This window comes from Ursus americanus, chromosome 4 (assembly GCF_024610735.1).
Source record: "Ursus americanus isolate L20-20 chromosome 4, mUrsAme1.1.p, whole genome shotgun sequence".
NCBI lineage: Eukaryota > Metazoa > Chordata > Mammalia > Carnivora > Ursidae > Ursus > Ursus americanus.
Window position 1 is genome coordinate 97,604,720 of NC_142130.1, and position 27,582 is coordinate 97,632,301.

The 27,582-nt window shown below is 65.9% G+C and overlaps 1 protein-coding gene across 2 annotated transcripts; it reads left to right on the forward strand.

The window, feature by feature from the left end:
* The first annotated feature begins 1,128 nt into the window (after positions 1-1,128).
* PFKL (phosphofructokinase, liver type) lies at positions 1,129-26,395 on the forward strand. Of its 2 annotated transcripts, XM_045776355.2 has the most exons (22): positions 1,129-1,277; positions 6,810-6,883; positions 9,781-9,858; positions 11,598-11,787; positions 12,358-12,523; positions 13,021-13,065; positions 13,319-13,427; positions 15,411-15,506; positions 16,413-16,505; positions 18,143-18,268; positions 18,562-18,626; positions 19,239-19,302; positions 20,569-20,715; positions 21,067-21,137; positions 21,646-21,733; positions 22,464-22,616; positions 24,009-24,173; positions 24,449-24,510; positions 24,768-24,879; positions 25,425-25,524; positions 25,624-25,729; positions 25,957-26,395. In XM_045776355.2, the coding sequence occupies exons 1-22, from the start codon at positions 1,193-1,195 to the stop codon at positions 26,102-26,104; spliced, it is 2,343 nt and encodes a 780-aa protein (XP_045632311.2). In that variant the 5' UTR covers positions 1,129-1,192; the 3' UTR covers positions 26,105-26,395. The 2 variants fall into 2 exon arrangements, with proteins under 2 accessions (XP_045632311.2, XP_045632312.2); XM_045776356.2 differs by lacking the exon at positions 6,810-6,883 and having other exon boundaries at positions 1,147-1,277.
* Positions 26,396-27,582: the final 1,187 nt, after the last annotated feature.

Here is a 27,582-nt window from a genome sequence, read left to right on the forward strand (position 1 = left end):
ACTGCGCCATGAGGCACCCCAGCCGGAGCTTTCAGGGTTCACTGCAGCACCGTGAGCGGGTGCCCTGCAGGACAGTGGAGCGTACTCATTCACCCTGCAGAACAGACCTCTGCCCCCCTTTGGCTAATACCTCCCGTTTCTCCCACCCCAACAATGGAATATTTTCAGGCAAACCTTTTATCAGAACATAACACATATAAAGAACCTGCACAAATCACAGGCGATCAGCATGCTGACTTTGCATAAAGCGAACAGGCCGCGTCTCCGCTCAGCTCGGGAGACAGAACGTTACCCGCATCCCGGGACTCCTCGAGGCTGTCTGGGCCTTCCCAGTCGCCAGTTCTGGGTCCGGGCTCCTGCGGGATGGGCACTTTTCTGGGGAGCCCTTGATTTGTTTCACAGGAATTCTGGGGACCAGCCTCCCTGAGGGCGGGGGCCAGGCTGTTCTGCTGTCCCTGCTGGTCCCTGCTTCTGGGGTCCTGGCTCACAAGAGGGGCTCCATCATTCCACCTGACTGACCCATGGACCAGGCAAGGTAGAGGCCATTATCCGGATCCAGGTCCCACCCCCCACGTGACGTTGGTGTGCAAGTTTTCCAAGGGTCCAGCACATACTCCCTGAAGCTGGTTTAAATGAACACGTGGAGGCTGGCTGGTTGTGCTCTAACCCCCCTCGGCATCTTCATCAGGCGGCCGCACCCGCTCGGTGGGCCCTTGGCTAAAACCTGACGGCCCTCTCTGGGTGCTGAGTAAGAGGGAGGGGTACTCGGGCTCCTGCAACCAACTTCTTGAAAAGCAAAGCTAAAACAGACAGGCGGGCCTACAGCTGCAGATACTTGGCGGGGCTCGGCAGGGGAGCGGCCGTCTGTAGCGCACTTGGAGAGCTTGGCTGCAGGTCGGGCTTAGTAGCCCCTGCACTGCTGGCACGGGCTGTCCATTACTGCGCCGCGTTTGCTGAACTGAAACAACGTGGCCCGGTGGGACCGAGGTCGCAGACTCCCTCGCGGTGGGGATGCCGCCCCGTGTCATCGGACCGGGGCCGGGAATCGCCTCGCGGCCGCACTGCCCGCCCCTGCCCGCGCCCCCGACCGGTGACCTCACACGTGGCGCGGGGCGGGGACAGCGGCGCGGGGCGGGCCCGGCGACAGTGCGCGGCCCCGGCGGGAGCGAGCGCGGCCCGTCTCGGCGCCGCCATGGCCACCGTGGACCTGGAGAAGCTGCGAATGTCCGGGGCCGGCAAGGCCATCGGCGTGCTGACCAGCGGCGGGGATGCTCAAGGTGGGCGGGGGCGCGGGGCCCATCGCTGGGCGGCGGGACGGGGGGGGGAGGAACGGGGAAATCTGCCTGTCCCTGGGCCCCTCCGGCGCGCCCGCCCCCTCGGCCACGACCCGGGAGCTCGCGGCCGGCCGGCCCTGCGCTCCATCCTGCGCCCCCAGTGCCGCTCCCCCGGCCGCATGCGGGCCCCTGTCCGCGCCGGTGCCCGCCCCCTCCCCGCCAGACGCGCCCCAGCCGCCGGCGGACGTGCCGCCGGCCACGGCCTCCGTGCCCCGCCCCCGGCCGCCCGGGGGTGTGTCTGCGCGGCCGCGGTGGCGGGACGCGCGCGCGTGGCGGCGTCACACCGGCGCCCTCGCCCCTCCGGTCGGCCCCGGAGCTCCCCGCGCCCCTTTCCGGGCAGCACATGTCAGGACCCCGTTTCCTGGAGGTCACGCTGAACGGAGGTCGCCCGGGGCTGGGCAGGTTCCTTTCCGTAGGCCCGGGAGCCCTGCTCTTCCTGGTTTAGACACAGCTACCTGGGGCCGTCGTGCATCCCCAACCACCGTCTCCCAGCCTTCAGGCTGCGCCCCTTCCCTGTCCCGTCCTCCCTCCGGGCCGGCAGGGCTGGGAGTGGCAGACGGACCCAGAACAGCCCTTCTGTTTTGAGGCCTAGGTGGGGAAGAGGGCTGGATGGGAGGTGCGCTGGTTGGGGCTTGGGGAACTGTCTTGCGCTTGGACCTGTTCTCACCCCCTTTGTACAGGGGAAGCCAGCTTCCTGGTGGCCTGCTCCCCGGGGGCTCCCGCAGCAGGGGCCTGGCAGAGCTGGGCCAGTGTCTCTCCCCGCAGCCTCGTCTCTTCGTGACTGCTGCTCTCCAGTGCCTCTGGCCTGGGGTGGCCAGCGCAGCCATGCTGCGTACCCTGAGCCCCAGGAGCGACCTCAAGTAGACCAGAAGCAGGCTGCTGCAGGGACAGGTGGGGTTGGCCTCCTTCCAGGTCAGGAAGTGCAGACACACATCTCTGCTTCCATCTCAGGCCCCCGACTCCCCATTCCCCGTTCAGAAGCAGGGAAGAGGTAGGAGGAAGAGGCCTTCACGAGCCCAGGAGGGCCGAAAGAGCTGCTGTCCGCGTGCTGCCCCTGCACAGGGGCCCTCTTGCAATTTGTGCCGTGCCCTCTGGGCCTGGCGTGGCCGGCGGGCAGCGTGCCCTGCTGCACGTCCGCAGCCCCTGGTGGCCAGAGCCCTTGTTCGTGTTGGCTGGGCAGTGGCAGCTCCCTGGAGCACCCAGGGCAAGGGGAGCGGCCTTGGCAGGTGGCCCTGGGGAGGCATCGTCCCAGATCAGACCATGGGGAAGGCCAGGTGTAGGCGAGGGTAGGCACATCCCCAGACTCCCCAGCTCCTGCAGGCACAGCTGTCTCCACCTCACGCCCCCGTGCGCACAGAGGAGACTGCAGCACCTGAAGGGCTGGAGAGGGTGAAGCAGTGCGCACTTAGGAACGGTGCAAAGCCGTGTGGGTGGCATGACCCTGCCCTCTCCTGGCGCAGACCAGGCAGAGGATGGGGGGTCAGGGCGGTGGCTGAAGGGTCAGGGAGGAAGGGGTCTGGCCATCAGGGTGCTGCCAGCGCAGACAGGTGGGCCAGGTAAGAGCAAAACCTGTGTGAGCTGTGGGTCTCCACGTGGCCAGCGTGGCCCTGGAGTCTCGCCCAGAACGGGCTGTGCTTCTTAGATGTGGCTGGAATGTGGCTGAGCCCCGCCGCCTCGCGCCTTTCTCTGCAAGTGTCTTCACTTCCCAGGACCCCTGGCAGTTCAGCTCCTCTCTCTCACGTAGAGACAGGCTAACCTTGGAGCTGCCACGGAGGGTGACTGCACAACCTTCCCAGCTCGGGGCTCAGGGCCGATGCTGGAAGGAAGATGCAGGGGCCAGCTGGTATTCTGGGGGAAAGCAGAGCCTTCCTGGTGTGTGATTCCTGCAGGCCCTGGGCTGGCTCGCCCTCTTGCCTGCTCTGCCTCCACGCCCTGACTCCCGAGGGTGGGTTCTCCGTTTAGGGGGCCCCGTTGCCTTCGGAAGAAAGGCTGAGCTCACGGGGACCCGATGACACGTGCCCTCCGGTGCGGGTGCCGGGCTGTGGGGTGCGTTTCCTCCCGGATGCTAAGTCTGCATTTGTTGGGATGCGCGAAAACCACCCCCTCACGGAGCGGAGGGCCGACCTGTCATGACCTGCTTGCTGACTTGACCCAAGCACTTCCCTGGGCCGTGGTTTCCCCTTCAGTGAACAAAGGGGAGGGGGCAGAGCAGCCTCTGCAGCCTCACCCTTCCTGTCGTTCCCCCTCCCCCCCCAACGGGAAGGCAGCAGGGGGTGGACTTGGTGCAAAAGTAACAGAAGACCATGAAGTGGTGGGACCTGCCCCCCGTCCCCACCCGGGCTCCCACTCTTGAGGCTCTGCAGGCGGTGCTGAGCTCGCCCCCCGCCCGCACCGCCTGTTGTCCCAGCTGGGCTCCCAGCCTACAATTAAAGTGGTTCCTCTGAGCCCAGTGTCACTGCATGGCCACCACTTTCTCACACATTTGTTTTTCTGGGAGCGGATGAGGAAAAGTCACGTGAGGAACAGCCGCGTGGACTTCAGACAGCCCTTCGGTTGCTGTCTCCGTGGCCCATTGCAGGGTCGAGGGTCGAGGGTCAGAGCTCAGGGGTCGGGGGTGCTGGGGTGGTCGGGCAGCTGGGAGGCCGAAGCTCCTCTTCTGCCTGCTCTCCTGACCCTGCCCAGGGCCTGGGGCTTGTGGCTGCCGCCTAGGGTTTATTTTGAGAAAGAAAAGCAGATTAAAGGACAATGAAAAGGCTCTTTGAAGAAGCAGCTTACAGTGAGCTGTATAGGGAAAGCCAGCCCTCGCTGTCCCCACGGCAGCTGGGACAGCCCTGTTCTGAAATTCACGCTGTCCCACAACATGGTCTGAAGAGGGTAGCATGAGCCTGGGGCCCCTCTGCTGTCTGGGGCCCCTGACAAGCCCGCTGTGGGCTGGGGAGATGGTCATTACCCCGGGGCTGGCCTGCCCTGCGGCACACACAGCTGGGGGCGACCAGACAGACCTCTGGTCGGACGGTGGGCCTGGGTCCCTGGCTACTGCCCTCCCACTCCACCAGTCCCCACCTGTGCCCTCTGTCCTCACCTCCCGGGCCAGAGGTGGGGCTTGGACCTTGAGTCTGCAGTGGTCCAGAGTGGCCTTGCCCCAAGATAGGAGAGAGTGGAAAGCCTGGGCTGGCTGGGGCCCGGGGGCGGGGTGGGGGTGCAGGGGTGGGGGCGGGGGAGGCTTTGCTGCTATCTTATCTCCCTCCCCACCCCCACCGTGGGCTGGGCGCTGGGCTCCTGGGGCGTCCGGCTGGCGCGTGCGCTGCCCTCTGGGCTCCTGCCTGAACTTCATTCTCTGCAACCCGCTTCTCCCCCTTTGGGGGTCACGACACATTTATGATTTCTCCAGCAACGGGATTCTCTTGCTGAAGTCGAGAGTGTAAGCCCCGAGTGGCCAGCTCAGGTCCCGGCTGGCCTCTGTGCTCTGTCCCCGCGACGTCTGCTGGGCCTGCCCCTGGAACCCCTGGCATCGGACCTCGGCAGCAGGACCCTTGGCAGCTGGGTGGGGACAAGGAGGGGTCGGGGTCCATCCTGCCACTGCCCTCCCCCATTGGGGCTCCAGCAGGTCCCCTGCACTCCCTGTGGGACCTCAGCTTCTCATCTGCGGGGACAGTGGCACATGCACCATCTGCTCTCCCGGGAGCCCCATGCTTTGAGCCCATGCATGGAGACGCTGTCTGCTGGGCCCCTGCTCAGGTGCTCGGTGCAGCCCTGGTTGTCTGTGACCTGCTCTGTCCCCCTGGGCCCTGCCCTCCCAGCCTGCAGACCTGGGAGACTTGTGTCACCAGGGTAGAGGCCCAGAGTCCTCCCGTCGGGGTCCCCAGGTGCAGCACACGCGCGGTGAGGGACCCGGAGGCCATGCGTTCCTGCGGGACACCGGAGCCGATAGGCCCTGCCTCCTCCCCCAGCTCAGGGAGACCAGAGGGCGGGGGGGGGGGTGAGGGGGGTGCGGTCAGCCTTCCAGGGAGAAGGCTCCGTAAGCCTGCGACAGAGCACAGGATGTGCGTGTGCGCTCCCAGGCCGGGCCTGCCAGGAAGGCAGGCAAGAGGAGCAGGTGGTGGTCCTCTGGGGGAGACAAACGTAGGGCACCTCTGCGATCTGGCCCTCCAGACCCAGCGTCAGAAGATAGGACCCAGCACGGGTGGCACTGGGGCCACTGACCAGGGTACATGACCTGGCGGCGGCTCTGCCGTCTGGCTGCTTGGAGGCTCGCTCCCTGGGCAAGGTCCTCCCGTCAGAAAGCAGCAGCAGGGGACCGCTGTGCAGGCCGCTGGCACGCCGTGTCTCTCACGGGGCCGCCCTGGAGGGCTTGGTTCAGGCCTGTCTCATGAGCACCTACTGTGTGCCATGTCCCCGAGGACAGGGCGGGGACCTCAAGCAGACACCTTTGCCCTCTGTGGGCTGCAGTCTCAGAAGCAGCCGTGAAGAAGGGGGCTGAGGCTCCTCCAGGCTTGGAGCGTTCCCGCACACTGCCCCTTCTCCTGCCCCGCGAGGGCTCGTCTTTCCAGGGTGGCTGCTAGGGCCTGGGGCTGGGCGACCTGCTGGCGTCTGGTGGCTTCTGTTGGCGTGTGTGGGCTGGAGGGCAGGTGCCGGAGCCCACCCGAGCTGCGCTGCCTGAGGCTGCCACTCCCCCCTGTAGCTGCTGGCCCTGGGGGGCACCGTCTTCTGTCCCACAGCGCCCTCCCTTGAGGGTGGGGGAGCACGGGGCTCAGGCCTCGGCCAGAGGGCACTGTCCGCAGTGTGCTTCCTGAGCTGCCCCTGGTGTCGTGGCCTGGGAGTCGGCCGCAGAGGGTGAGAGGTGGGTTTGGAAGGTGCTGCCCCCGCGGGCCCCCCTTTTCTTTTTTTTTTTTTTAAAGATTTTATTTTTATTTATTTGACAGAGATAGAGACAGCCAGCGAGAGAGGGAACACAGCAGGGGGAGTGGGAGAGGAAGAAGCAGGCTCACAGCAGAAGAGCCTGATGTGGGGCTCTATCCCATAACGCCGGGATCACGCCCTGAGCCGAAGGCAGACGCTTGACCGCTGTGCCACCCACGCACCCCGTGGGCCCCCCTTTTCTATCTTGGGCCAAGCACTCAGCTCCTCATTCTCGTCCCCTGCGGGGCAGGGTGGGGGCTCTGCTGAGCAGCCGGGGCTGCACGGGGAGCAGCGTGCAGCGGATGAGGCCGTAAAGGGCCTGGAACATTTGCACACGCCTGGTCCCAGGCTCAGGCCAACGCAGGCCGGGCGTGGGTGCTCCTGGTTTAACCCTAGGGGCACCTTATTTCTGAATGCTCAGAAGCTGAAGCAGCCCTGTGCTGGTTCACCCTGTGCCTGACCGGTCCCCCGGGGTTGGACCTCGAACTCCTGGCTCGGTGCCCCCTGAGCTGCAGGGGGTCCCGGGTCCCAACACGTGTGTGCCTCCACTGATGGGTGTTGCCCCGCCCCTCGCAGGTATGAATGCGGCTGTCAGAGCTGTGACGCGCATGGGCCTTTATGTGGGAGCCAAAGTCTTCCTCATCTACGAGGTAAGGCACGGGGTGGGGTCGCAGGCCCCCCACATGGCGGCTAGGTGGGCAGTGTGCCGGGGCCCGCGAGGTGGGGAGGGAGGACGGACACCTGACCGCTGCTCATGGTTCAGACAGCAGGGATGGGGACATGGAGGCCGGTCAGGATGTGATGGGCGGGGAGGGGCTGGGCCCCGGCTCTGGGGTGCGGGTGGGGAGCCCACCCTGGGTGCTTGTGGGGCCGGCCACGGCCCTTGAGGTGCAGGACGGGGGGGAAGCTGTGGCCCTCGGAGGCCCAGGACCTCATCCCCTCCCATTGTCCTTCCAGCCCCGTCCTCCTTGGACCCCAGCCCTCCTGCACCGTGCCGCACAGGGGTGATGGTGTCCGAAGTACCCACAATAACAGTGGGGCGACGGCATTCTCGCTGTCTTGTTCTGGCTGAATGCTGCCCCCTTAGCCTTGCCCCCCACCCCATCCCCGTTTCAGATTGAGGCTGACCTCCAGCCTGCGGGTTCCCGCACCCACACGTGGACACCAGCTCACACACACTTGTGCAATGTTGCCATGTGGGTTTTTGGCTGTTGTGTTACTTTGTTTTCACTTCTGACAGTCTGTAGCGAAGTCCAGTCTGCTTCCCCAGCTCCTCTTGCCTGAGGCTGTCCCTGTCCCGTCAGCCTGGCCCCAGCTCAGGCCGGTGTGCACCCGGCCCTTGGCTGCGGGGGATGTGTGACTGGATGAACCAGTGAGCAGGTGGGCAGGCCCCCCTCCCAGCAGGCTTGCAGAGTCTCAGGAGCTGGACAAGTGGGGCCCACACCTGGTAATGGTCTAGAATCTTCTAGGGGACAGGGGAAGAGTCTCCAGGGACTGGCTAGTTCCATGGGCAGGGAGGGGTGGGTCCCGCCCGGGCTCCCTGAGCTTACATACGTGTGCCGGCTGTGTCCTTCACCTCTGGGACCGTGACCTCTGTTTCTTCTGCTAAGCGGGGATGTTAGGGCACATGAGCTATTGCAACATCGTGAGTGAAAGCACTTTTCACAGTCCTGATACCCGGAGGGTCAGGAAGCGGGCCTGCTGACGCAGAATCGGCCCGGGAGCCAGCACCGGACCTCTGCGCTCAGAGGTGACACTGGGAGCTGCCGCAGGGCTGGGCCTGCGTGAGGGGCTGGAGAGGGAGAAGGGTTGGGGGGGTGCAGGGGGACACACCATGGGTAGAAGTATGCAAAGACATTCTAGAAGTTTCCAAGGCTAGGAAAGGAGGGCTGTGCCTGTCAGACTTCTACTCCAGCTGAGCTGACCGGCCACGGCCGGGTCTCCGGGGATGATGGATGGCAGTGGGGCAGGGGCCAGGCCGGCACTGTGCTTGGGCTCTGCGCCCAGTCCTGGGCGTCCGCAGACGGAGAGCTGCCTGTTTGTAGCTGCTTGCTTTGGGCAGTGTCTGCTGTGGGTTTTCAGGTCATTTTCTTGCTTTTTCTGGTGCCTGGGTTGGGGGGAGGGACTGGCTTGTGTCCTAGTAGCAGAAAATTCCTGAGGGAGGCGGGGAGGGGAGAGGGGAGAGGATCCCGACCAGACCTAAGCGGGAGAAAGCGGCCTGGTGGTCCCTCCGGTCCCCCTGCAGCCCCGAGAACCCTCATCTAGTTCCAGTTCCTGGCAGGGTAGGCACCTGCCCTCCCACCTCCACCGCCAGGAGTGGGAGCCTTTGCCCTGCCTGCCCCAGGGCCTTGCCACCCAGGACTCTGCAGGCCCAGGTGATGGACAACAAGGGTGAACTGACCCAAGGGGCGGAGGCAGAGCGGGGGAGCAGATATCCAGAGCCAAGCCGGGCTCCCGCCCCAGGCAGGACAGTGGCTCATTCACTGCTTCACTGGCGGGGCTGGGAGGGCTGCAAGGAGGAGGCAGCCTTGCTCCTCTGCACGGTGGTGCCATGTCTTTTCACTGTTTATAAATGCACATGCTTTGTGTCCAGACTATATGAAGAACCCCTACAGTTAAGAAAGGGGTAGGCCACATGGTGGGAGAATGGGCAAAATGCTGGAACCCGCCTCCTCCAGAGGCCATCCAGGTGGCCTATGTTTTAGGGAAATTCCAGTTAGAACCACCTGCAGGGACCGACACACCCCCGGGAGGGAGACTGGCATGGCCCAGCGCTGTGGGAGGCGAGCGCCCAGAAATCCCAGCCACGTTGCCGGTGGGCAGGGAGGTGGCCATGAGCACATGGGGCACTGTCAGCGGCTCACACACTCAGTGACTGTGGAGCCCCTGCTCGGACACTGTGTGTTCTTAACAGCATTATTTGTAAGCTTCAAGCTGGAGACTGCACAAACGTCCATCAGCAGTGGACAGATCGCAAGCCGGTGGGGCCGCCTGATGACTGTGGCACAGCAGCGGCCACGCACCCCTGCATGTGGCCGCGTGGGGCCCCGCAGACCCCGGGCTGGGCCAGACACAGAGCAGACACTCTGGCGTCTTTTCCACGTCTGGTCAGCACCCTTACGAGGCAGGACAGCAGCTTCCTTGGCGGGAGCCTCCTGGGCCGAGGGCCGCTGGGCGCTGGGCGCTGGGCGCTGGGCTGGTTGTGTTTCTGTCTCAGCGACCTGGCGCGTGTGCCTCGGGGACTCATCAAGCAGGGGCCTGCGAGCTCTGCCATATGCAAGCTCTGTAGTAAATAGGGTCCCAAGCCCTGCAGAAGGTCATCTGAAAGGGCCAGTGGGGGGCCCTGGGCCTCTCCCTCTGATAGCCCGTGACCGCTGGCCAAGCCCAGCTCTGTCACCCAAGGCCCTGGGCGTGGGTGAGCCTCGGCGGTCGGGACCCTCGGGCGGGCTTCCAGCCAGATGGGGTTTGGGCAGAATGTCCAAGTGCCCTGCTCGCAGCCGACAGTGCTGTGGGCGCCTGGCTCACGCCTGTCCCCCTCTGGTTTCAGGGCTATGAGGGTCTCGTGGAAGGAGGCGAGAACATCAAGCAGGCCAATTGGCTCAGTGTCTCCAACATCATCCAGCTGGTAAGGCCCGCGGTGGGGCGGCCCTTCGTGCCTGTGAGCGTGTGTATGCACACATGCACACACACACACAGAAATACACACAAACACCGTCCCACAGCGGGCGGGCTCCAGGCTGACCCGGCCATGGGCTGCTCCGGGTCATGGGGACACGATGGCTCCAGGATGTCTCTGCTACGAGGTCACTCTCAGTCTTCAGTCGTCAGGATGGGTAGGGAGGACGAGACCCTTTCGGAAAGGTGTGCCACGGCCTCCGAGTGGCCTCTCCCACCCTCCCTCCGCCTGGTTTCCCCTCGGTCATCACGCTGTGCTTTCCAGTGACTGAGGCAGCCGGCAAGCTGGTGTCTTTCTCCAGCTTGCAGGGGGCAGGGGCGGAGCACCTTGCTCGGCCGGGCTTCTTAGGAGACGGGGTCTTGGAACCTCGCCTTCCCCCAGCGCCGGGTCGTGTGGGCACTTGTCACCTGTTTATCCCGGCCACCAGCTGATGCCCTGTTTGTTCAAGTGGCCGGTCATCACTGTAAGCCCCCGATGGGTCAGCGAGAGCAGTGGGGGGTGCCCAGGCACGGCCGACCCTGTGGGTGCTGCCCCCTCCTCCTGCCCAGGGCAGGCGTTCCTGATGGACCCCGCTCCCCCAGGCGCCTGTGGGATAGGGCCACTTTGCTGTCCCTGTTCTGGTCAGTCCACTGGGACATGGATGACCCTCCTTCGTGGGCTTCACTAGACCCTCCCCACCGTGTCCTGGAGTGGGGCTGTGACCTGGTCACTACCTTGTCCTCCACCCCAGGGGGTCTAGGGAGGCGTCCCTCAGGCTGCAGACCCCGATCTGGCCATTTGCTCTGCTCTACCCCTGTGTCTGAGGATGGTGGTGGCCTCTCTGTTCTGAGCGAGTGGCCCTGGCGAAGGGGCTTTGGGCCACGTCCTAAGCTGGGCCGTGAGGCAGCATGGAAGGTAGGCAGGTGCAGCGACCCAGAAAGAGCTGGCGTTTGGGGAGGAGTGGGGAGCCCGAGCATGGAGGCAGGAGGAGGAGGAGGGGACAGAGGGGCAGGAGGGGCCCGGGGAGGAGAGCTGAGCATTTTCCTGAGGGCCACCGCGAGGCCCCCTGCCGTCCCCCCTCCCCGGCCCTGGAGGCGCTGTGGGGGGCAGAGGAGGGAGGATTTGGTCCCGGCCTCCAGGGTGGTGCCGCTGCGCCAGGCCCACTAAGTCTGGGGCCCGGGGCCCGGCCTAGCAGGTCTCACGAGCAGCGTGGCGGGACACAGCACTGTGCTGTCCAGGTCTGGCCGGAGCACAGTGGGCTTGCGGGTGTGTGCCGTGGGCCGCGTTCTCAGGGAGCCCCAGACCCAAGCTGGCCGGGGCCGAGCTGCTGAAGGCATGCTTCTCTGGCGGCTCAGGGAGCCGCCTGCGCTGGCGGCTGGCCTGTGTGCGTGCGTGCGTGTGCACGTGGGTGTGTATGTGTGCACACACACGGGTATGTGCGTGCGTGTGCGTGCGTGTACGTGTGCACGCACATGGCAGGTTCCGGAGCCTTCTCTCTGCAGCACCTTGTTTGAACTTCCTGAGCCTGACACGAGGGCATTCTTTTCCTCGTTGTAAGTGCAAGGAGGACCCCAAGAGGTGGGGACACCTCCCAGGCATCCAGAGAAGCCCCTGGACTCCTTTCTCTCTCTCGGGTCTGCGAGGTCCGCTGGTCCCGGGGTCCCCCTGGTGCCCCCGCGTACACCAAGGCTCCCGTCTCGTCCGTGCAGGGTGGCACCGTCATCGGCAGCGCGCGCTGCAAGGCCTTCACCACTCGGGAGGGACGCCTGGCAGCGGCCTACAACCTCGTACAGCGTGGCATCACCAACCTGTGCGTCATCGGCGGGGACGGCAGCCTCACGGGCGCCAACATCTTCCGTAGCGAGTGGGGCAGCCTGCTGGAGGAGCTGGTGGGGGCAGGTGGGTCGGGGGCCCGGCGGGAACAGGCAGGATGAGGTCGTGGGGACCTGAGGATGTGGGATGCGTCTGGCCGCTGGCGGGGAGGAGTGGGCCTGGCCCAGCCCAAGGTCAGGGCATCCCTGGCCGTCTCCCGGAGCGCTAGGCGGGTGTGGCTAGTAGTGAGGACGTTGGTGTTTGAGCCCAAGGCCTCTGGGGACACAGCGTCAGGGACCCCCAGGCAGCTCCGTGCTCCTGATGGTGGACAGCAGTTCCCGGGTGACATCCTGCACCGCGTGGACACGTCCTATCTGTAATTGATTCCCGGACATGGGTTAAGGACCTTGTCACATTGAAAATGCGGAGTCCCAGTGTTGCCAGTTGGAAACTGACCTCTTGGACCTGGAGAGGAGAGGTGCACTCTCCCAGGCTCCCCGGGAGTCTCTGGGGCTCAGCCTCTGCGGGTGAGCCGCCCCACCCCTGCTGTAGGACCTGGGGACTGAGCCTGGGACCTGCTGGGGCCCCATACCTGGGGGCTGGGGGCCAAGGGAGCATGGCCGGCCGACGGGGCCTCAGGGCTGCCTCCTCTCCCAGGCAAGATCTCGGAGAGCACGGCACAGACGTACTCGCATCTGAGCATCGCGGGGCTGGTGGGCTCCATCGACAATGACTTCTGCGGCACTGACATGACCATCGGCACGGACTCGGCCCTGCACCGCATCATGGAGGTCATTGACGCCATCACCACCACTGCCCAGAGGTGAGCGAGGCTGTGAGCCCCCCCCCGACCAGGCAAGCGGCTCCCAGGGCTGAGGCCGCTGCTGCGCGGGGTTGGCAGGGACCCTAGCTTTGTATGCGGTCTTTGTTAGGCTGCCCGCCGGCCCCGGGGTAGGGGTGCACCCCTCAGGAGTCGCTCAGACTCCTGGCCAGGGACCGCCAGACCCAGGCAAGGTGAGTGGCCCTCAGCCGTGGGAGCAGATCCGTGGAAACCGGCCCAAAGGCTGGGGGTGAACCCGGGGGGGGGGGTGGCCTTTCGTGCAGAGACCCGGCCGCCCTGGGAGTGGGATGGGCTGTCTGTCCCTCGGCTGCTCCTGAGTCTGTTGGGTCGCCAGGGCATTTCCATGGCAGGGCTGGGGCCGTGGGCAGCGTGGCCCTGCTCCCATGCCCCGAGGCTGCTTGTGCTAGGCCGGGCCGGGCCGTGCAGACAGCTCCCCGGGGTGCAGCACTGACGCCTTCCTCCCCGTTCCGTGTCCACAGCCACCAGAGGACCTTTGTGCTGGAGGTGATGGGACGGCACTGCGGGTAAGGGGGGCTGCCCTGGTCAGTGGGGGAGGGGCTGTTGGGGCGTAGCCGTGGGGGTGTGGCCCCTCCACGGAGCCTGGAACGTAGCAGATGCTGACCTCATGCTGTAGAATTGAGAGTTCGGGGTGTGGCGAGGCCTGGTTTTGGGGCTGGATGTGGCTCAGAGCTGTACCTCACATGAGCCAGGTTTGGATCGTGGTGCAGGGCTGCACCCCACCGCCCACTGTAGCCCCTGACCCTCCTGCTTTTCCAGGTACCTGGCGCTGGTGTCCGCCCTGGCCTCAGGGGCCGACTGGCTGTTCATCCCTGAGGCGCCCCCCGAGGATGGCTGGGAGAACTTCATGTGCGAGCGGCTGGGGGAGGTGAGTGCAGACGGCCTTCTTGCGGGGGTCCCTGGCGCGAGCCGCTCGGACGCACGGGGCCGGTGTCCCCCAGGGCGCATCCTTGGGCAGAGGAGGCAGAGGGGGCCGATGCTCGGGACGGTGCCCTGGGCTCAGCTCCTCGTGGTCAGTGCTGACGTGGGGAGCGGGCAGTGGGTCATGGTCATGCTGGCTTCCCGGGGGCCGAGGCCACTGAGCCTGAGCCAACGGAGGTGTCCCTTGAAGATGGGTGGATGGGACACGGGGCAGTGGCCCCAGAAGATGAGGCCCCCAGCGGGCCGTGGAGGCAGGAGAGGATGGAGAGGCAGCTGGGGGCTGAGGCCTTGTCTGGGGGATGAGCGGAGTGCCTGGGATGCAACTCTGGGCCCCTCAGGGTGGAGTCGGGGTGTTGATGCAGACCAGGCAGACACTGTGCTGGGGACCCCCAAGATGCCCCAGCCAGCACAGGTTGGCCCCCCGGCCAGGCCGGGGCTCAGAGGTGGACAAGAGGGCCCTGAGGTCGGGAGGGGGCCTTCAGATCAAGAGGCTGTGGTCTGGATTTAAGGTGGGGGTCCCTGAGATTGAGCCCCAAAGTTTACACTCAGGCTGGGGCTGCGCCCCCAGGGTAAGCACTGAGGCTGTCCAGAGGCTTGGCGCTTTCTTCAGTTCCGAAGCCCTGGGGCGTCAGTGCCCAGGCCCTCAGGCCTCTCGGGGACAGGTGGGTGGGCTTGGGGCTGGCGCTCAGTGTCCCTGTCCCCATGGGGTGGTGGCAGCATCAGTCCATCCGCTGCCCATGCGCCTGCCCGCCCCTTGCACTGCATCTGTGCCCAGGCCAGCGAGGCCAAGGGCAGGGCCACGTGGAGCCCAGCGGGCAGGGCTGGCCAGAGGCCATGTTCTGTCCTTGGGTGGAGTCCTTTCCTTCAGCGGGGGCCCCGTGGCCTTGACCATGTGGAGCGGGGCTTGGTAGCGTGGTCCCTGGCTGATCTTGGCCTTGGCTCACTCGCTGCGAACCTGGGGCCGGGCCTTTCTGGAAGTGGCCTGCACTCAGGGTCTTTCCTGCTCTGTGTGAGACCCTTGGACGCTCCCTCAGCTTCCCTGAGCCTCAGATTCCTCACCTGTGAGGTGCAGAGGTTACCCACTCTCTGCACCCCCCCCCCCGGCTCTTCTCCATTTGCAGCCCTGTCTCAGATCATCTGCAGCAGTGTCCCCTCCTTCAGGCAGCCCTCCACTTCCACCTTGCCCTCCCACTGCACTGGGGCTCACAGGAGCTGCTCTGGCCCTCTTTCTCTCTGAGGCTCTTTGGATGCTGCGGGGCAAACACGGCTTGTGGGCCAGAGTGAATAGTTTGAATATTTTTGAATAAATAAATGACTGGAAAGGGCTTTCCCCAGAGAGCTTTGGGTTTGCGATGATTAGTCCTATCCAGGGCTGGTGCAGGTGGTCCCTTCGGCGCCACCTTCGACCCTCATGGCCTGGGGAGGAGAGGGGGTCTCACTCCAGGGGTGCGGGGCATCCAGGAAGCCCTGGCTGGGGGCCAGCACTGTGAGGTCACCCCATTCTAAGGATAAGGAAACTGAGGCTCGGAGGTGACCTCAGGGTCCCAGGTTAGTCGCTGGCAGGGTGGGCTCGGATAGCTACGTCGAGGGCCCCTCTGCCCCTCCGTCCCTGCCGGCAGCCTGAGTCCTGGGGAGGCCGCAGCGCCACGTGGCCTCCTGCCGTGACTGCTTTCACGGGAGCACCTGCACCAAATCCCCGCCGCGCCATCTGCCGGTGCCCGCTCCCCTGCCGCACCCCACTCGCCAGCCCTCCTCCAGCCCCTCCCCACCCACAGGAGGGGCAGCAGGGGCCCCTCCTCTCAGTCCACCCCTCACCCCTGTTCGTGTGGACGGTGGGCCCCTTGGCGTGGACCCCGGGACGTGTGTGGATTGCAGCATCGGGGGCAGGCGACCGCAGGCTGGCGGCTGAGCCCTGCGGTCTCTAACCTAGACTCGGAGCAGGGGGTCCCGACTCAACATCATCATCATCGCCGAGGGCGCCATTGACCGCAACGGGAAGCCCATCTCCTCCCGCTATGTGAAGGATGTGAGTTTTGGGGAGGGGGTTGGGTCACATGGGATGGGTGGGGCCTCGGTGGGGGCGGACACCCCTTTATCTCCAGTCCGCAAGTGCTCTTGCTGGGGCCCATGGACAGCAGGCTCCTGGAGCCTGCTTCCTCGTTCCCGATGATAGCCAGATGTGGGGTGGGCATGCCGGGGGACTCCCCGAGTGGGCTGGGCCCCCACGTCTGTTGGGAGCCACCAACCCCCCCGGGTTCTAGTCTTTGTTCAGAATATGTTCCCTGCAGGGCAGGCCCACCCCCCATCCCCAAGGCCGAGTCCAGGCCCCACCAACATCGTTGTGACAGGGCCCCGCCCCTGCTGTCCCCTTGGTGACAGTGACCCCCACCCAGTGCCGGACTCACAGCCGAATAACTGACTCTGTGGGGAGTCCTTCTTCCTGTGACCTCCACCCACTTGCTGTGCTCCACCCCAGGGCCCTGGGCCCCTGGCCTCCTGATAGGGCACAGCCCCGGGAGCCTCTGTACCCTTTCTTAGGCTGTCCAGCCTGTGTGTCCCTAGTCAGGAGCCAGCCCGTCCACTGAGTCTGCACCGAGGGCCCAGAGTCATAGGCCTGGCGAAGCCTGACCCGATGGGTTAAACCATGACAAGCGGCGGCAGCCAGGACCCCAGGCTGCAGGGATGCCCACACTCACTCACACGGCCGTGCACGTCCACACTCACTCACACGGCCGTGCACGTCCACACTCACTCACACGGCTGCACACGTCCACACTCACTGTGGGCCTGAATCCTGAGCTGGCTCTGCAGGGACCCCGGGGGAGCTGACACCCCAGCATCCCTGAGGATGGGGAGGGGCGAGGACCAGGGTGGGGGGCCCGTGGGGTGGGCACTGAACCCACGGGCCCCCCGACTCTCTCCCGACGAGCAGCTGGTTGTCCAGAGGCTGGGTTTCGACACACGTGTGACTGTGCTGGGCCACGTGCAGAGGGGAGGGACCCCTTCGGCGTTCGACCGCATCCTGGTAGGTGGGGCCTGGCCCTGGCCCTGGGTGTGGCCCTGGGCTTGGGGGTGAGTGTGGTGGGCATTTCCTCGCCGCTGTCGCTCTCACAGAGGAGACCGACGCGTGGCCCATTTCTCTGCGTGGTGGGAAACGCGGGGCGGGGGTCCTGTGTCTCGATGGCACCCATCCCCGCTGCCTCAGCAACCTCGGCTCCCAGCCCCCCGGCAATGGCTTTCGGCAGGTCTCTAGGAAAGGGGGGGCTGCACAGAGGGCAAGGTGCACGGCTCAGCCCTTCTAGGGTCTGACGTCGGTTGGTTCTGAGTCCGGTTCCGCAGCTCTTAGGGCCTGGGGAGGCGCTGGGGGTGCAGAGGCCTGGAGTGTGGCCTCAGCGCCATCACCGTCCTCATCACTGCTGGGTCCCACCTGGTCTTCTGCCAAGTGGGAATCCTGTGCCACCAGTGGAGACAGGGTCTGGGGGTCCGGAAAGGCCCCAGGGGGGGTAAAGTGCCCACCCAGGAGGGCTGGTCGCGCTGGGCCTGGGGCCTGCGGCGAGCTGCACCTGCCTTCCCCAGGAGGCCCCCAGGTGGTGTCCCCCCCCAGTCCCACACGGAGCAGCAGGGACACTGGTCCACCCGGCTGGGTGCTTTCTGCCCCCTCATCTGCAGGTGAGGCTGCAGGGGTGCGCTCAGGAGAGCCTCCTGAGGGCCAAGCACTGGCCTTCCACCGAGCCTGGGAGCAGAGGTGTGCGGGGACGGCTCTCAGTCTCCCCTCCCTGCAGGACAGCAGGCTGGGCTGCCAGTCTGTAGAAGCTGGTGGACGGCGCGAGACGCCTGGGTCGGAGACCGAGGATGGGCAGGGCGGCAGCATTCTGTGCTGGTCCCGAGCCCCGTGCCCACAGGGCCACTCCTGCACACGGCGGGCGGCACCGCAGGCGCGGAGCCTGAGCTCAGGGACCCCGGATCTCCCCAACGAGCTGTCTGTGCCGTGCTCCTGAGAGCACGGGAGCTTGCTTCCCCGGGTGTTCCTGACGCAGACCCGAGCAGTCGGTGCCTCCCCTCGCAAGGCGCAGACAGCCTCGGAGCCCAGGAGCACTGTCCGCGGGTGCAGCTGAGGCAGGGTGGTGCCCGCCTTGCTCACTGGGCAGGCCACTGTGACCATGGGCCTTGCTTTCTCGTGCATTGTCTGTTCCCGTTGGCTGTGCCGGGGTCTGCCTGTGTGATTTGTCCCCAAGGAGGGCCGTTCCTACGTGTTCTGGCTAGCCTGGCTCCTCAGCCCATCTCCATAACATGGAGGCCCAAGCGAGAAGCCTTGTTATACCGGAAAGAGCCCTGGAAACAGGCTCCGGCTTCCACCTGCTGCTGTCAGGCTGTGACTGTGGGGGGGACGAGCCTGCCTCCCAGGGCTGTCCGAGCCCCCGGCAGTGCTCTTGTGAGTGGTGGTCATATGATGTCCTTTCTGGTGCCACCTGTTCTAGAAGCTTTGACCAGTGTGTGTGTGTTGGGGGCGGGGCCTTTGAAAGCTGAGGGTGAAGGGACGTTGGGTGCATGGCGTGGGGGCCGGCTCAGTGTGGCCCCAGAGCCGAGAAGGGTCATGCGCTCGTGGCTCAGGGAGGGGCTACACCTGCTTGAGACCGCCGGCCTGCCCCTCTCCCCGCTCAGAGCAGCAAGATGGGCATGGAGGCGGTCATGGCGCTGCTGGAGGCCACACCGGACACGCAGGCCTGCGTGGTCAGCCTCTCGGGGAACCAGTCCGTGCGGCTGCCCCTCATGGAGTGTGTGCAGGTGGTAAGTTCTGCCCTGCCCCAGGGGGCCAGGTGGGGCTCCCAAGAGAGGCAGCCCTGCTCTGCGCTGCTGGGTCCCGTTCCCCACAGGCCCACCTGTCCCTCCAGGGCCTCTCGGGGCCCCACCCAGTGGGCCTGCTGCACAAGTCCCTCCCACCCTGTCTCCCTGGGTCCTGCTGCTCCTGTTACCTGCGGCCACCTCCTGTCGTGGCCTCGGGGTGTCGGAGGCTATGGGTCGGGCGGCCGCTGTGAGTGTGCACCAGGCCTCCTGCAGTCTGGGTTTCTTGTTTCGTTTAGACAAAGGAGGTGCAGAAGGCCATGGATGAGAAGAGGTTCGACGAGGCCATCCAGCTCCGCGGCAGGTGAGGGCCTCGCAGGGCCTGGAGCCGGAGCGGCGGTGTGTTCGGCGGGCCCACGGCAGACTCCCGCGTGGCTCGCACACGGCTGTGCCTGGAGATGTGGAGGTGCACGTCTCCTGAGACCCTTCCTGCTGAGTGTGTGGCCAAGCAGCATGGAGTGGAACAGCAGGAACGGGGGCTCAGCGGTCCCTGCGACTGGGAAGCTGGCGGGCTGTGGGCAGGAGCTGCCGTGCAGGGCGGAGCGGAGAGGCCGTCCGGTGGGGTCGTCAGAAGGAAGCAGTGGGAGCAGGCCTGGCCTGGCGGCGCCGGCGCTGGGGGACTGGACCTGCAGCTGTGACTTCCCTAGCCCTGCCTCCTGCGCCCTCCGGGCCACCGACCCGGCACAGGCTGGGTGTGGGGCACTCGCTTTTGCTGAGGGGGCGAGTGGGCCCCGCGTTCTGCAGGGCTGTTCTGCCACCCGGCGACGGTGCCCAGCCAGCGATTGTAGCCACAGAGTGGGGTGGCGGGCGGCGCCCGTGCCCAGCTTCTCCGTGGCTGAGCGGCAGGCCATGGGCTGTGCTGAGCGTGTGGCCGTGGGCTGTGGGCTGCATGATGCATGACCGGCTTCCTTTGCAGGAGCTTTGAGAACAACTGGAACATTTACAAGCTGCTTGCACACCAGAAGGTCTCCAAAGAGAAGGTGAGGTGGTGTGAGCCGCGGGACCCTCGGTCACTCACCGTCACCGCCTCGAGCCCGCCCCCGCTGCCGGGGGCTGCCCACCTGCGGGGTCAGGGTGCGCCCAGGAAGCAGGGAGCTCGGAGCTGGCCCAGGGAGCCCGGGGACCCTCTGTCTGTCTGGGGTCTGAGCTGTGAGCTGAGAGGCATGGCTGTCGCTTGACCAGCCCGCCCAAACAGCCGGCGTCTGGGCCCGGGGGGGACCTTGGCCGCTTGCTGAGCCAACAGCTGAAGGAAATTGAGTCAGGCCCACAGGTTTAAGTCAGGACAGAGCAGATTGAGCTCTTATGAAATGTTCTAAAGTAGCTGAAAGCCTCGTGAAAGGGGCTTTTTTCAAAATAAGGATGATAGCAGGACTTGTTTCTGAAACCCTGGGGCCAAGGGAAGGGTCCCACTGAGACCGTCCCGGACAGTGGGGTCCTGGCCGCCATTGGTCCCAGGAGCTAGTCAGGGATGGGCCGCACCCCCAGTCCGGCAGAGTGCTCTCCCCTCCTGGAACCGCTGCGGTGTGACCGCGTCTGGGGCGGCAGGGCTGTGTTCCCAGACCCGCTAGAGCCACGCTGCCTGGCAGAGCTGCTGGCCGGCCACATGTCACGGAGCACTCGGGATGCAGCTGCCCAGCACATGCTGGGCTCTGGGGACACGGTCTGGAAAGCGGGTCTGAGAGCCCATGGGGAGTTTCTCATGCTGATCTGAGGTTGAGGTGATATTTTGGTTTGTCACGTTAAACCAAACCTACTACTAAAACTACTGTCACCAGCTTCCTTGCACTTTATTAACGTGGCTCCTAGAGAGCTTCCGCGACATCCGTGGCCCCTTCGCTGTGCATCTGTGCTGCTCACCAGGCACTTGGGGCTCCGGCTGCCCTGAGCCCGGAGTGCGGGGTGATTGCTGGACGCTTCCAGACAGGCGCTGACTCTGGCTGCACCCGCACCGCCAAGCCGCGCTTGGCTGAGGGCCACCAAAGTCCTGCTGACGCCTTTGGCCAAGGCCCTGGCAGGTCATGAGCCGAGCTTGCTCCATGGCTCCTCTGGGTCTTGGCCACACACTCGTGGAAGTTGTAGGGCTGACATATGTCGTTCCTAGGGGAGTCCACTCGCGGGACAGTGCAGGCAGCCTCGAGACCCTGGGCCCGGTTCCGGAAGCTGCGCGCTCACTGACTCCCGTCTGGGTCCGCTGGTTGCTCCCTGGCCCCGTGCTCACCTTCCTGTCCCCTTTGTCTTCTCTGAAGACCAACTTCTCCCTGGCCATCCTGAACGTGGGGGCCCCGGCGGCTGGCATGAACGCGGCGGTGCGCTCGGCGGTGCGGTCCGGCATCTCCCAGGGCCACACAGTGTATGTCGTGCACGATGGCTTCGAAGGCCTGGCCAAGGGTCAGGTAGGTGCGGCTGTGCCGGCAGCGGGGACGTGGCCCGGCGCCTGCCGTGGTGGCGCGTGTGTGTCGTGGTGTGACCCACCCCCAGCTTGCTCACAGCGAACAAGGACCAGGGGCTCACGGTATGAGGTCCCAGGCGATGGCCCAGGTCAGGTCCACAAAGAAGGCAGATAACAGGCCCTCAGGAGAGGGGCCAGCCCCCGTGGCATCTACAGTGCACTGGTCAGCGCCCGGCACAGCCTCTATCCCCTCTCGGATGTACTCGCACTGAGCACAGGGCTGTCACCTGAGGAAGAATGGGTGAGTGCCCCTGGCCTGTCCCCCTGAGGCTGCACCCTCCTCCCGCCCCCACAGGTACAAGAAGTTAGTTGGCATGACGTGGCTGGCTGGCTTGGCCGCGGCGGCTCCATGCTGGGGACCAAGAGGTGAGCTGCTGGCCGAGCGCCCTGGCTTGCTGGCCACCGTGGGCAGCTGGGGTGGGAAACCCAGAGAGCAGGCTCAGGAGGGGTGGGAGCTACAAGGGGACACCCACCCCACGGCCCTGGACTGGGTCCCCGCTTCTGGCTGGTGGCCTGCCCAGAGCGGGCTGCAGACCTCCTGCCTGCCCCTTTGTGGCTGGGAGCTCGCTGAGGTCACCTGTGCAGAGGAAAGCTGCCCGGGTGGCCCCATGCCAGCGGAGAGCATCGTCTCGGGCAGGAAGTGGGCTTCCGGGCGGGCAGGAGGAGAGCACCCCACCCCACCCCTCGCCGGTGCTCAGGCCTCCCCGTCCCACTGCTGGCCCCACATGTCCGCTGGCACTGAGCCTCTGCCACCACCTCTGAAGGGAATCACACCCCGTCCAGGGCCCGCTGTCCCCGCGTCGGCTGCCGTGTGGACGCAGGTCCTTGCGGCCTGGCGTTCTGCCTGCGTTCATCCGGTCTGTGCCCACTGCAGGACGCTGCCCAAGAGCTACATGGAGAAAATCGTGGGAAACATCCGTACCCACAATATCCACGCCCTGCTGGTCATCGGTGGCTTTGAGGTGAGGGCCCTGCAGGGGACCAGGGCGGGGCGAGGACTCCGGAGTGTCTGCTCTGCTGGAAACCCCGTGTGCAGGGAAGTCCACGGGCCAGCCGGACGCATGGGGGCCACGGGGTTCAGTGTAGCTTCACAGAGTTTAATGATGCCGGCAACTGGGTGCTGGTGGGGGGGCCGCAGGGGGATGGAGGGGAGAGGCAGGTGAGGCGCCACGCCTCCTGGTGGGGGTGGGCAGCCTGGGGCGGCGAGTCCCATGGCTGCCTTGTGTGTTCCCTCGCTGCTCTGGCCTGTCCCCTTCCTGTGAGGTGGGGTCCCTGGTGCAGCTTGTGGCGGCGTTCTGAGCATCTCCGTCCACCCCTGGGGTGACACTGGTGCTCGGTCAGCCCCCGTAAATGACACCTGCTCGTTCTTGCCCTTTCCCGGTGCGGGGGGCAGCCCCCTGCCGCCTGCCCCAGTGGATGGGGTCACAGCAGGGTGGGCCTCCTTCCTGTCCTTGGAGTCCGGCCTCCCTGGCTGACGGCGGCACAGCTAGCTGGGCGGGGTCCACCTGGTCACGGCCCGGGGGCGGGAGCAGGTGGGTCCCGGCACCCCACCCCAGGCACATGGCGGGTCAGCAGGGGAGGAGGGCCGAGGGCGCCTGGCCTGGGAGCCCGCTCCTCCTGGTCCTGCCTCCTCCGGGTCCCAGCCCAGTGTGGCGGGCAGCCCTGAGCCCCTGCCCGCCCGTGCACCCCCAGGCCTACGAGGGGGTGCTGCAGCTGGTGGAGGCGCGCGGGCGCTACGAGGAGCTGTGCATTGTCATGTGCGTCATCCCCGCCACCATCAGCAACAACGTCCCGGGCACCGACTATAGCCTGGGTTCCGACACCGCCGTCAACGCCGCCATGGAGGTAGGACGCCAGGCCCCGCTGCCGCACTTGGGTAGGACATGGGCGGGCCTGGGGCGGCCCTGGGAGCAAGGGGCACAGTGGCGAGCTCCCCGAGGGGCTGCCGCGGGGGGTGAGGCCTTGTGGGTGGCAGGCAGGGCTGTGGCTCTGGGGTCACCGTGGCGTGAGGACCTGGGCTGTCTGGGCCGGAACCGACGCAGCGGGGCTAATGCCCGTGTGGACGGCAGGCCACGGTTCTGCCCAGCGAACAGCCACACGTGGACACGGGAGAGCCCAGGCCCCCGGCTGGGACATGGAAGGGTGGGTGCCCGTGTGGGGCTCATTGGGGGCCTCCCCATGGCTCTCCCACCCCGCCTGTGACCCCACGTGAGCCCACTGCCCCCAAGGGGTCAGCACCTCTGTGAGTGGGGGCCTCAGGAGCTGAACCTAGCAGCCTCTGCGTGATGCTAGAGAAAGGAGAAAATACGAGTAGGACAAATGAGACTTCGGGAGACCCCCCCCAATCTGCTGACCCGGAGACCCCATGATCGTACAGCCCCACCCCTCCCATCTCACTGGCTGTGGGCCGCCCGAGGCTCCTCTGAAACTGCCCCTGACCCTCCTGGGCACCAGCACGGCCCTGTTTTCTTTGTCTCGACGGGAAGAACGATGCTGTGTGTAGTTTACAGCTCGAATTCCTGGTGAAGTTGAACTTTTTTCTTTATTGCCAATTTGAGGGTTTTATGGAAAATCACCTTTTCCTGTTTTTGCCCGTTTTTCTCCCGGTGAGTTTGTTGTCTGTGAGTGCTGTTTACATATGTAGGGCATTGATCCTTCGGCAAACAGTGGAGCAGTTTCCTCCACTTGCCGGTTGTCTCTTACTTGGGGTTTAACCTTATGGCTCAGACCCCAGTAACCTGCTGGTCTCATTTCTCTTTTCTCAAGTCTTTAATGCTATAATTTCTTTTCAAACTCTGAACCTTTTGGGTTAGAACTATCCTGTGTCACATCATTGTTGGCATCTGCAGAATGTGGACTTCATGTCACCCGGTCCCCTGTTCCCGTGACCCTGCGGCAGCCGGAGTGTCGCTTGCCCGGTGACAGATGAGAAAATGAAGGCCCAGTGTTTCCCTGGCCTGACCTCAGAGCCTCTTAGCCCCATCCCTGGCCTGCACCCACCAGGTGCTGGAGACACCCTGCTGTCCCGCGGGCACACAGTGGCCCCGGGGGAAGACCCTGAGTCAGAGGGCTCTGTGCGGAGCACACAGGGAGGACCGTGACCCCCTGGGCACGGCGGGGCACGGGGCTGTCCTGGCCTCTGCCCCTCCACTGTCTGCTCCGGGGAGAGTCCTGGGTCCCCGGGCTGCAGTGGCCCCCTGTGGCCCAGGGAAGGCCCTGACTGCCCCCGTCCCCCAGAGCTGTGACCGCATCAAGCAGTCGGCCTCGGGGACTAAGCGCCGTGTGTTCATTGTGGAGACCATGGGGGGCTACTGCGGCTACCTGGCCACGGTGACCGGCATCGCGGTGGGCGCCGACGCCGCCTACGTCTTTGAGGACCCTTTCAATATCCAAGACTTAAAAGTGAGCTGAGCCCCCAGCCCGTCTCCCACTGCAGACCCCCCCAGCGGGGCACACACAGGAGCCGGCCTGGGGCCCACGCGGTCCCCCCACTCCGTGTCTGTGTTGTGGCCACCATGGCCTCCTGCGCCGTCAATGGGGCCCTGCCACGAGCTGCAGCCTGCAGGCTTCCCCGCGGCCCCCGGGTCACATGGGCTCCAGGGTGGGTCAGTCTGGGGGTTTCCTGCCCACACAGCCGGCTGACTGCGGCTCACACTGCATGTCCCCCGCGCCCTCAGGCCAACGTGGAGCACATGACAGAGAAGATGAAGACGGAGATCCAGAGGGGCCTCGTGCTCCGGTGAGGCCGCCAGGCGAGCCTGGGCCAGCGGGAGGGGCTCTGCCTGAGCCACGCTGGGGCTTCGGGACCGGGCTGTGGGGCAGCTGGGCGGAGCCAGGCCTGACGGGCCTCGCCAGGGGCGGATGGGGCTGGGCTTTCACCAGGGGCGCCATGCCCTCCTCCAGGACCGGTCTGTGGCCTGGCCCGGCGGGGGCTCCGTGTCCAGGACGAGAGCCCAGCCGGCTGCCACTTAACCCAGGCCTGGTCCCTCCTTGCAGAAACGAGAAGTGCCACGAACACTACACCACGGAGTTCCTGTATAACCTGTACTCCTCCGAGGGGAAGGGCGTGTTTGACTGTCGCACCAACGTCCTGGGCCACCTGCAGCAGGTCCGGGGTGGGCAGCGTGGGTTCTGGCCTCTGCTTCCATCTCTAGCTGGGCTGAGGGGTCCGGGAGGAGGTGGCAGGATGAGGGCCCCTTCCTGTGCACGGCCTCATGGGGCACGCGGTCGCGGGGCACCGCCGCCCCATGCTCATCACTCCTCAGTGCAGGTGAGGAGGGCGAGACTCCCGTCCTGCTGAGTCCTCAGCACTAGGAAGGGACAGGCCCGGTCCCCTCCCTTCTTGGCCTCCTGGTGGGCCTGCAGGGAGCCCGAGCTGTGTGGTTTCCCAGCCGGAGGGCTCCGCTCTGGGGGAGTACGTGCTCACCGGTGCTGGGCCGCGCCTGCCGGATGCGGGGGCCCACAGAGGCCAGCCTCTGGAGACGGTTCTCAGGCCGGACTGGGGTGGAGGAGGAGGGGACAGACTGGAAATACGGGGTGGGAAGGGATGGGCTGTCAGATGCTGCCCGGGAGGGCTCAGCTGAGGTCGCAGTGGGGCCAGACTGCTGGGCTCCTGGCAGCACGCACCTGCCACCTCACCCGTGGCGTTTCCAGGGCGGGGCTCCGACCCCCTTTGACCGGAACTATGGGACCAAGCTCGGGGTGAAGGCCATGCTCTGGATGTCGGAGAAGCTGCGGGCGGTCTACCGCAATGGTGCGTGGCGGGGCGGGGTGGGGTGGTGGCCCTGGGCCTGACCTCGCCCTCTGCCAGGGCCCGGGGTTCAGGGCTGCCAACGAGAGTCTGTGTCCACAGGGCGTGTGTTTGCCAACGCCCCCGATTCGGCCTGCGTCATCGGCCTGCAGAAGAAGGCGGTGGCCTTCAGCCCCGTCACCGAGCTCAAGAAGGACACGGACTTTGAGTGAGTGCCCCTGAAGAGAGGGGTGGACTGCCCTGAGCTCACAAGGCTGCCCCGTCCCCACGCCCAGGGCCATCCCCGTGCCTCCCTCACCCAGCTGGCCTGTGCCGAGCCTGTCCTGGGGGCAGGCGCGGGAGGGACGGGCCCGCTGCCACCGCCACCGCCAGGCTGCACTCCAGGGCGGGGTCCCCAGGGGGCTGCCCCTGAGCCCTGCCCCCGCCCCGCCGCAGGCACCGCATGCCCCGGGAGCAGTGGTGGCTGAACCTGCGGCTCATGCTGAAGATGCTGGCGCATTACCGCATCAGCATGGCCGACTACGTGTCCGGGGAGCTGGAGCACGTCACCCGCCGCAGCCTCAGCATCGACAAGGGCTTCTGAAGCCGCGGCCGCACCCGCCTCTCCCGGCCCCTCTCCTCCCTCCCTGGAGCCTGCGGGCGGGCGGGGGGCTGGGCGGGGGCTGCACGGGGGCTGCGGCCCCCTCGGTCTGGCTGCACCCCCGCTGCCTCCTGGGCTCTCCTCCAACACGGAGCCCCCTGGACACCCACCTCCTGGCCCCGGGGGCGTGGGGGCACCCGTGTGGTGGTGCCCTGCACGCTCCTGTGTGCGCTGGCCACCGTGCAGCCCCGAGCTTGCCACCTTTTCTAGAAATAAAATCACGCTGACTGTGGAGTGCGGCCAGTCTCTGGACACAGGCCCTGTGGAGCCTCCCAGGAGGCTGGGCGGTCGCTGGGAGCCCCCGACCTGCACACACGGGCCTGGCCTCCCCCAGTCTCAGGAGGGTCTCTGAGCCTGGTTCCAGGCTCTGAGTCTAACACTGCCTGGACTGGGGTCTCAGAAACAGCAAAGATCCTGGGGCAAGTGGCTGCTCTCGGCGAGCACTGCAGGGAGACCCTGGTGGGGGGAGGGCGATGGGGGAGGCCGTCAGAAACACCACCCCTGGGAGCCGAGGGCCAGTCCGCCACCAGTTGTGGGGGTGACACAGCCTTGCTCGGCAGTGTGGTGGTGACACCAGGGTCCCCAGGAGGACGAGCTGAACCTCAACCCAGCTGCCCTCTCCGAGGGACCCTGTCCGTCCTGTGCTCGCTGCACAGTCCACTTCTGTTCCCACCGTGGTTACCTGGGCACTCGGTCCCAGGCTGCTCCTGGCCTGCGCTCCTGCCCTCAGCACCTGCGGACGCTCAGGGGGAGGGTCTGGGACCCATGAGGTTTTGTGGAGCCCCTGGCCTTGGACGCTCACAGGCCACATCGGGGGCTCCTGGCAGGGGTCTCCTGGTTGGGCCTAGGGACCAGGCTGGGGCCCTCTGTCCCTCCAGCTGTCTTCACGTCTCCAAGAGCTTGCCAGGGTGCCTCGGTCACTCCAGGGGAGCAGCAGGCATGGTGGGGGCCCAGGCCAGGGGACCACACCCTCCTCACTGCGTGCGCCCCAGAGCCTGAGGGCCCCTCTGGTCTACTCTGCCTGCCATGAGTGTGGGTGCTCCTGGGGCAGGCCGAGGAGGGGACAGTTCCCCAAGGAGAGGGTCCCAAGTGTCTGAACCTTGAGACCAGGGACCAGTTCTGAGTCCCAGAAAGCTGAGTGGCGGCCCGAGATAGCTGGAAGCGGCCTCTGCGTTTCCCAGCGTGTGTGTGCGTGGGCCTCTGAGCATGACCCCGGAAGGCTCTGGACAAATGCTGGAGGCGTCTGTGTCCGACAGTACGGACGCTGTGTGGAGTCTGCTCGGGAGGACACACAGCCAAAGGCTTGATGTGTCTGCCTGTGAGCCCGGTGCGCACAACGTGGATGGAAGGGAGCCCACGGCAGGTCCCTGCTGTGCGGAGATGGGGGCGGGCATGCAGCGGGCCATGCCCGGGACGGGGCT

What these genes read in the sequence shown, in the direction of transcription:
- PFKL (XM_045776355.2), top strand. Translation starts at nt 1,193, where the DNA reads ATGGCCACCGTGGACCTGGAGAAGCTGCGAATGTCCGGGGCCGGCAAG. An exon ending in ATCACCACCACTGCCCAGAG is followed by an intron (nt 12,524 to 13,020) that starts GTGAGCGAGGCT and finishes CCGTGTCCACAG; the next exon opens with CCACCAGAGGACCTTTGTGC. An exon ending in TCCTGGGCCACCTGCAGCAG is followed by an intron (nt 24,880 to 25,424) that starts GTCCGGGGTGGG and finishes TGGCGTTTCCAG; the next exon opens with GGCGGGGCTCCGACCCCCTT.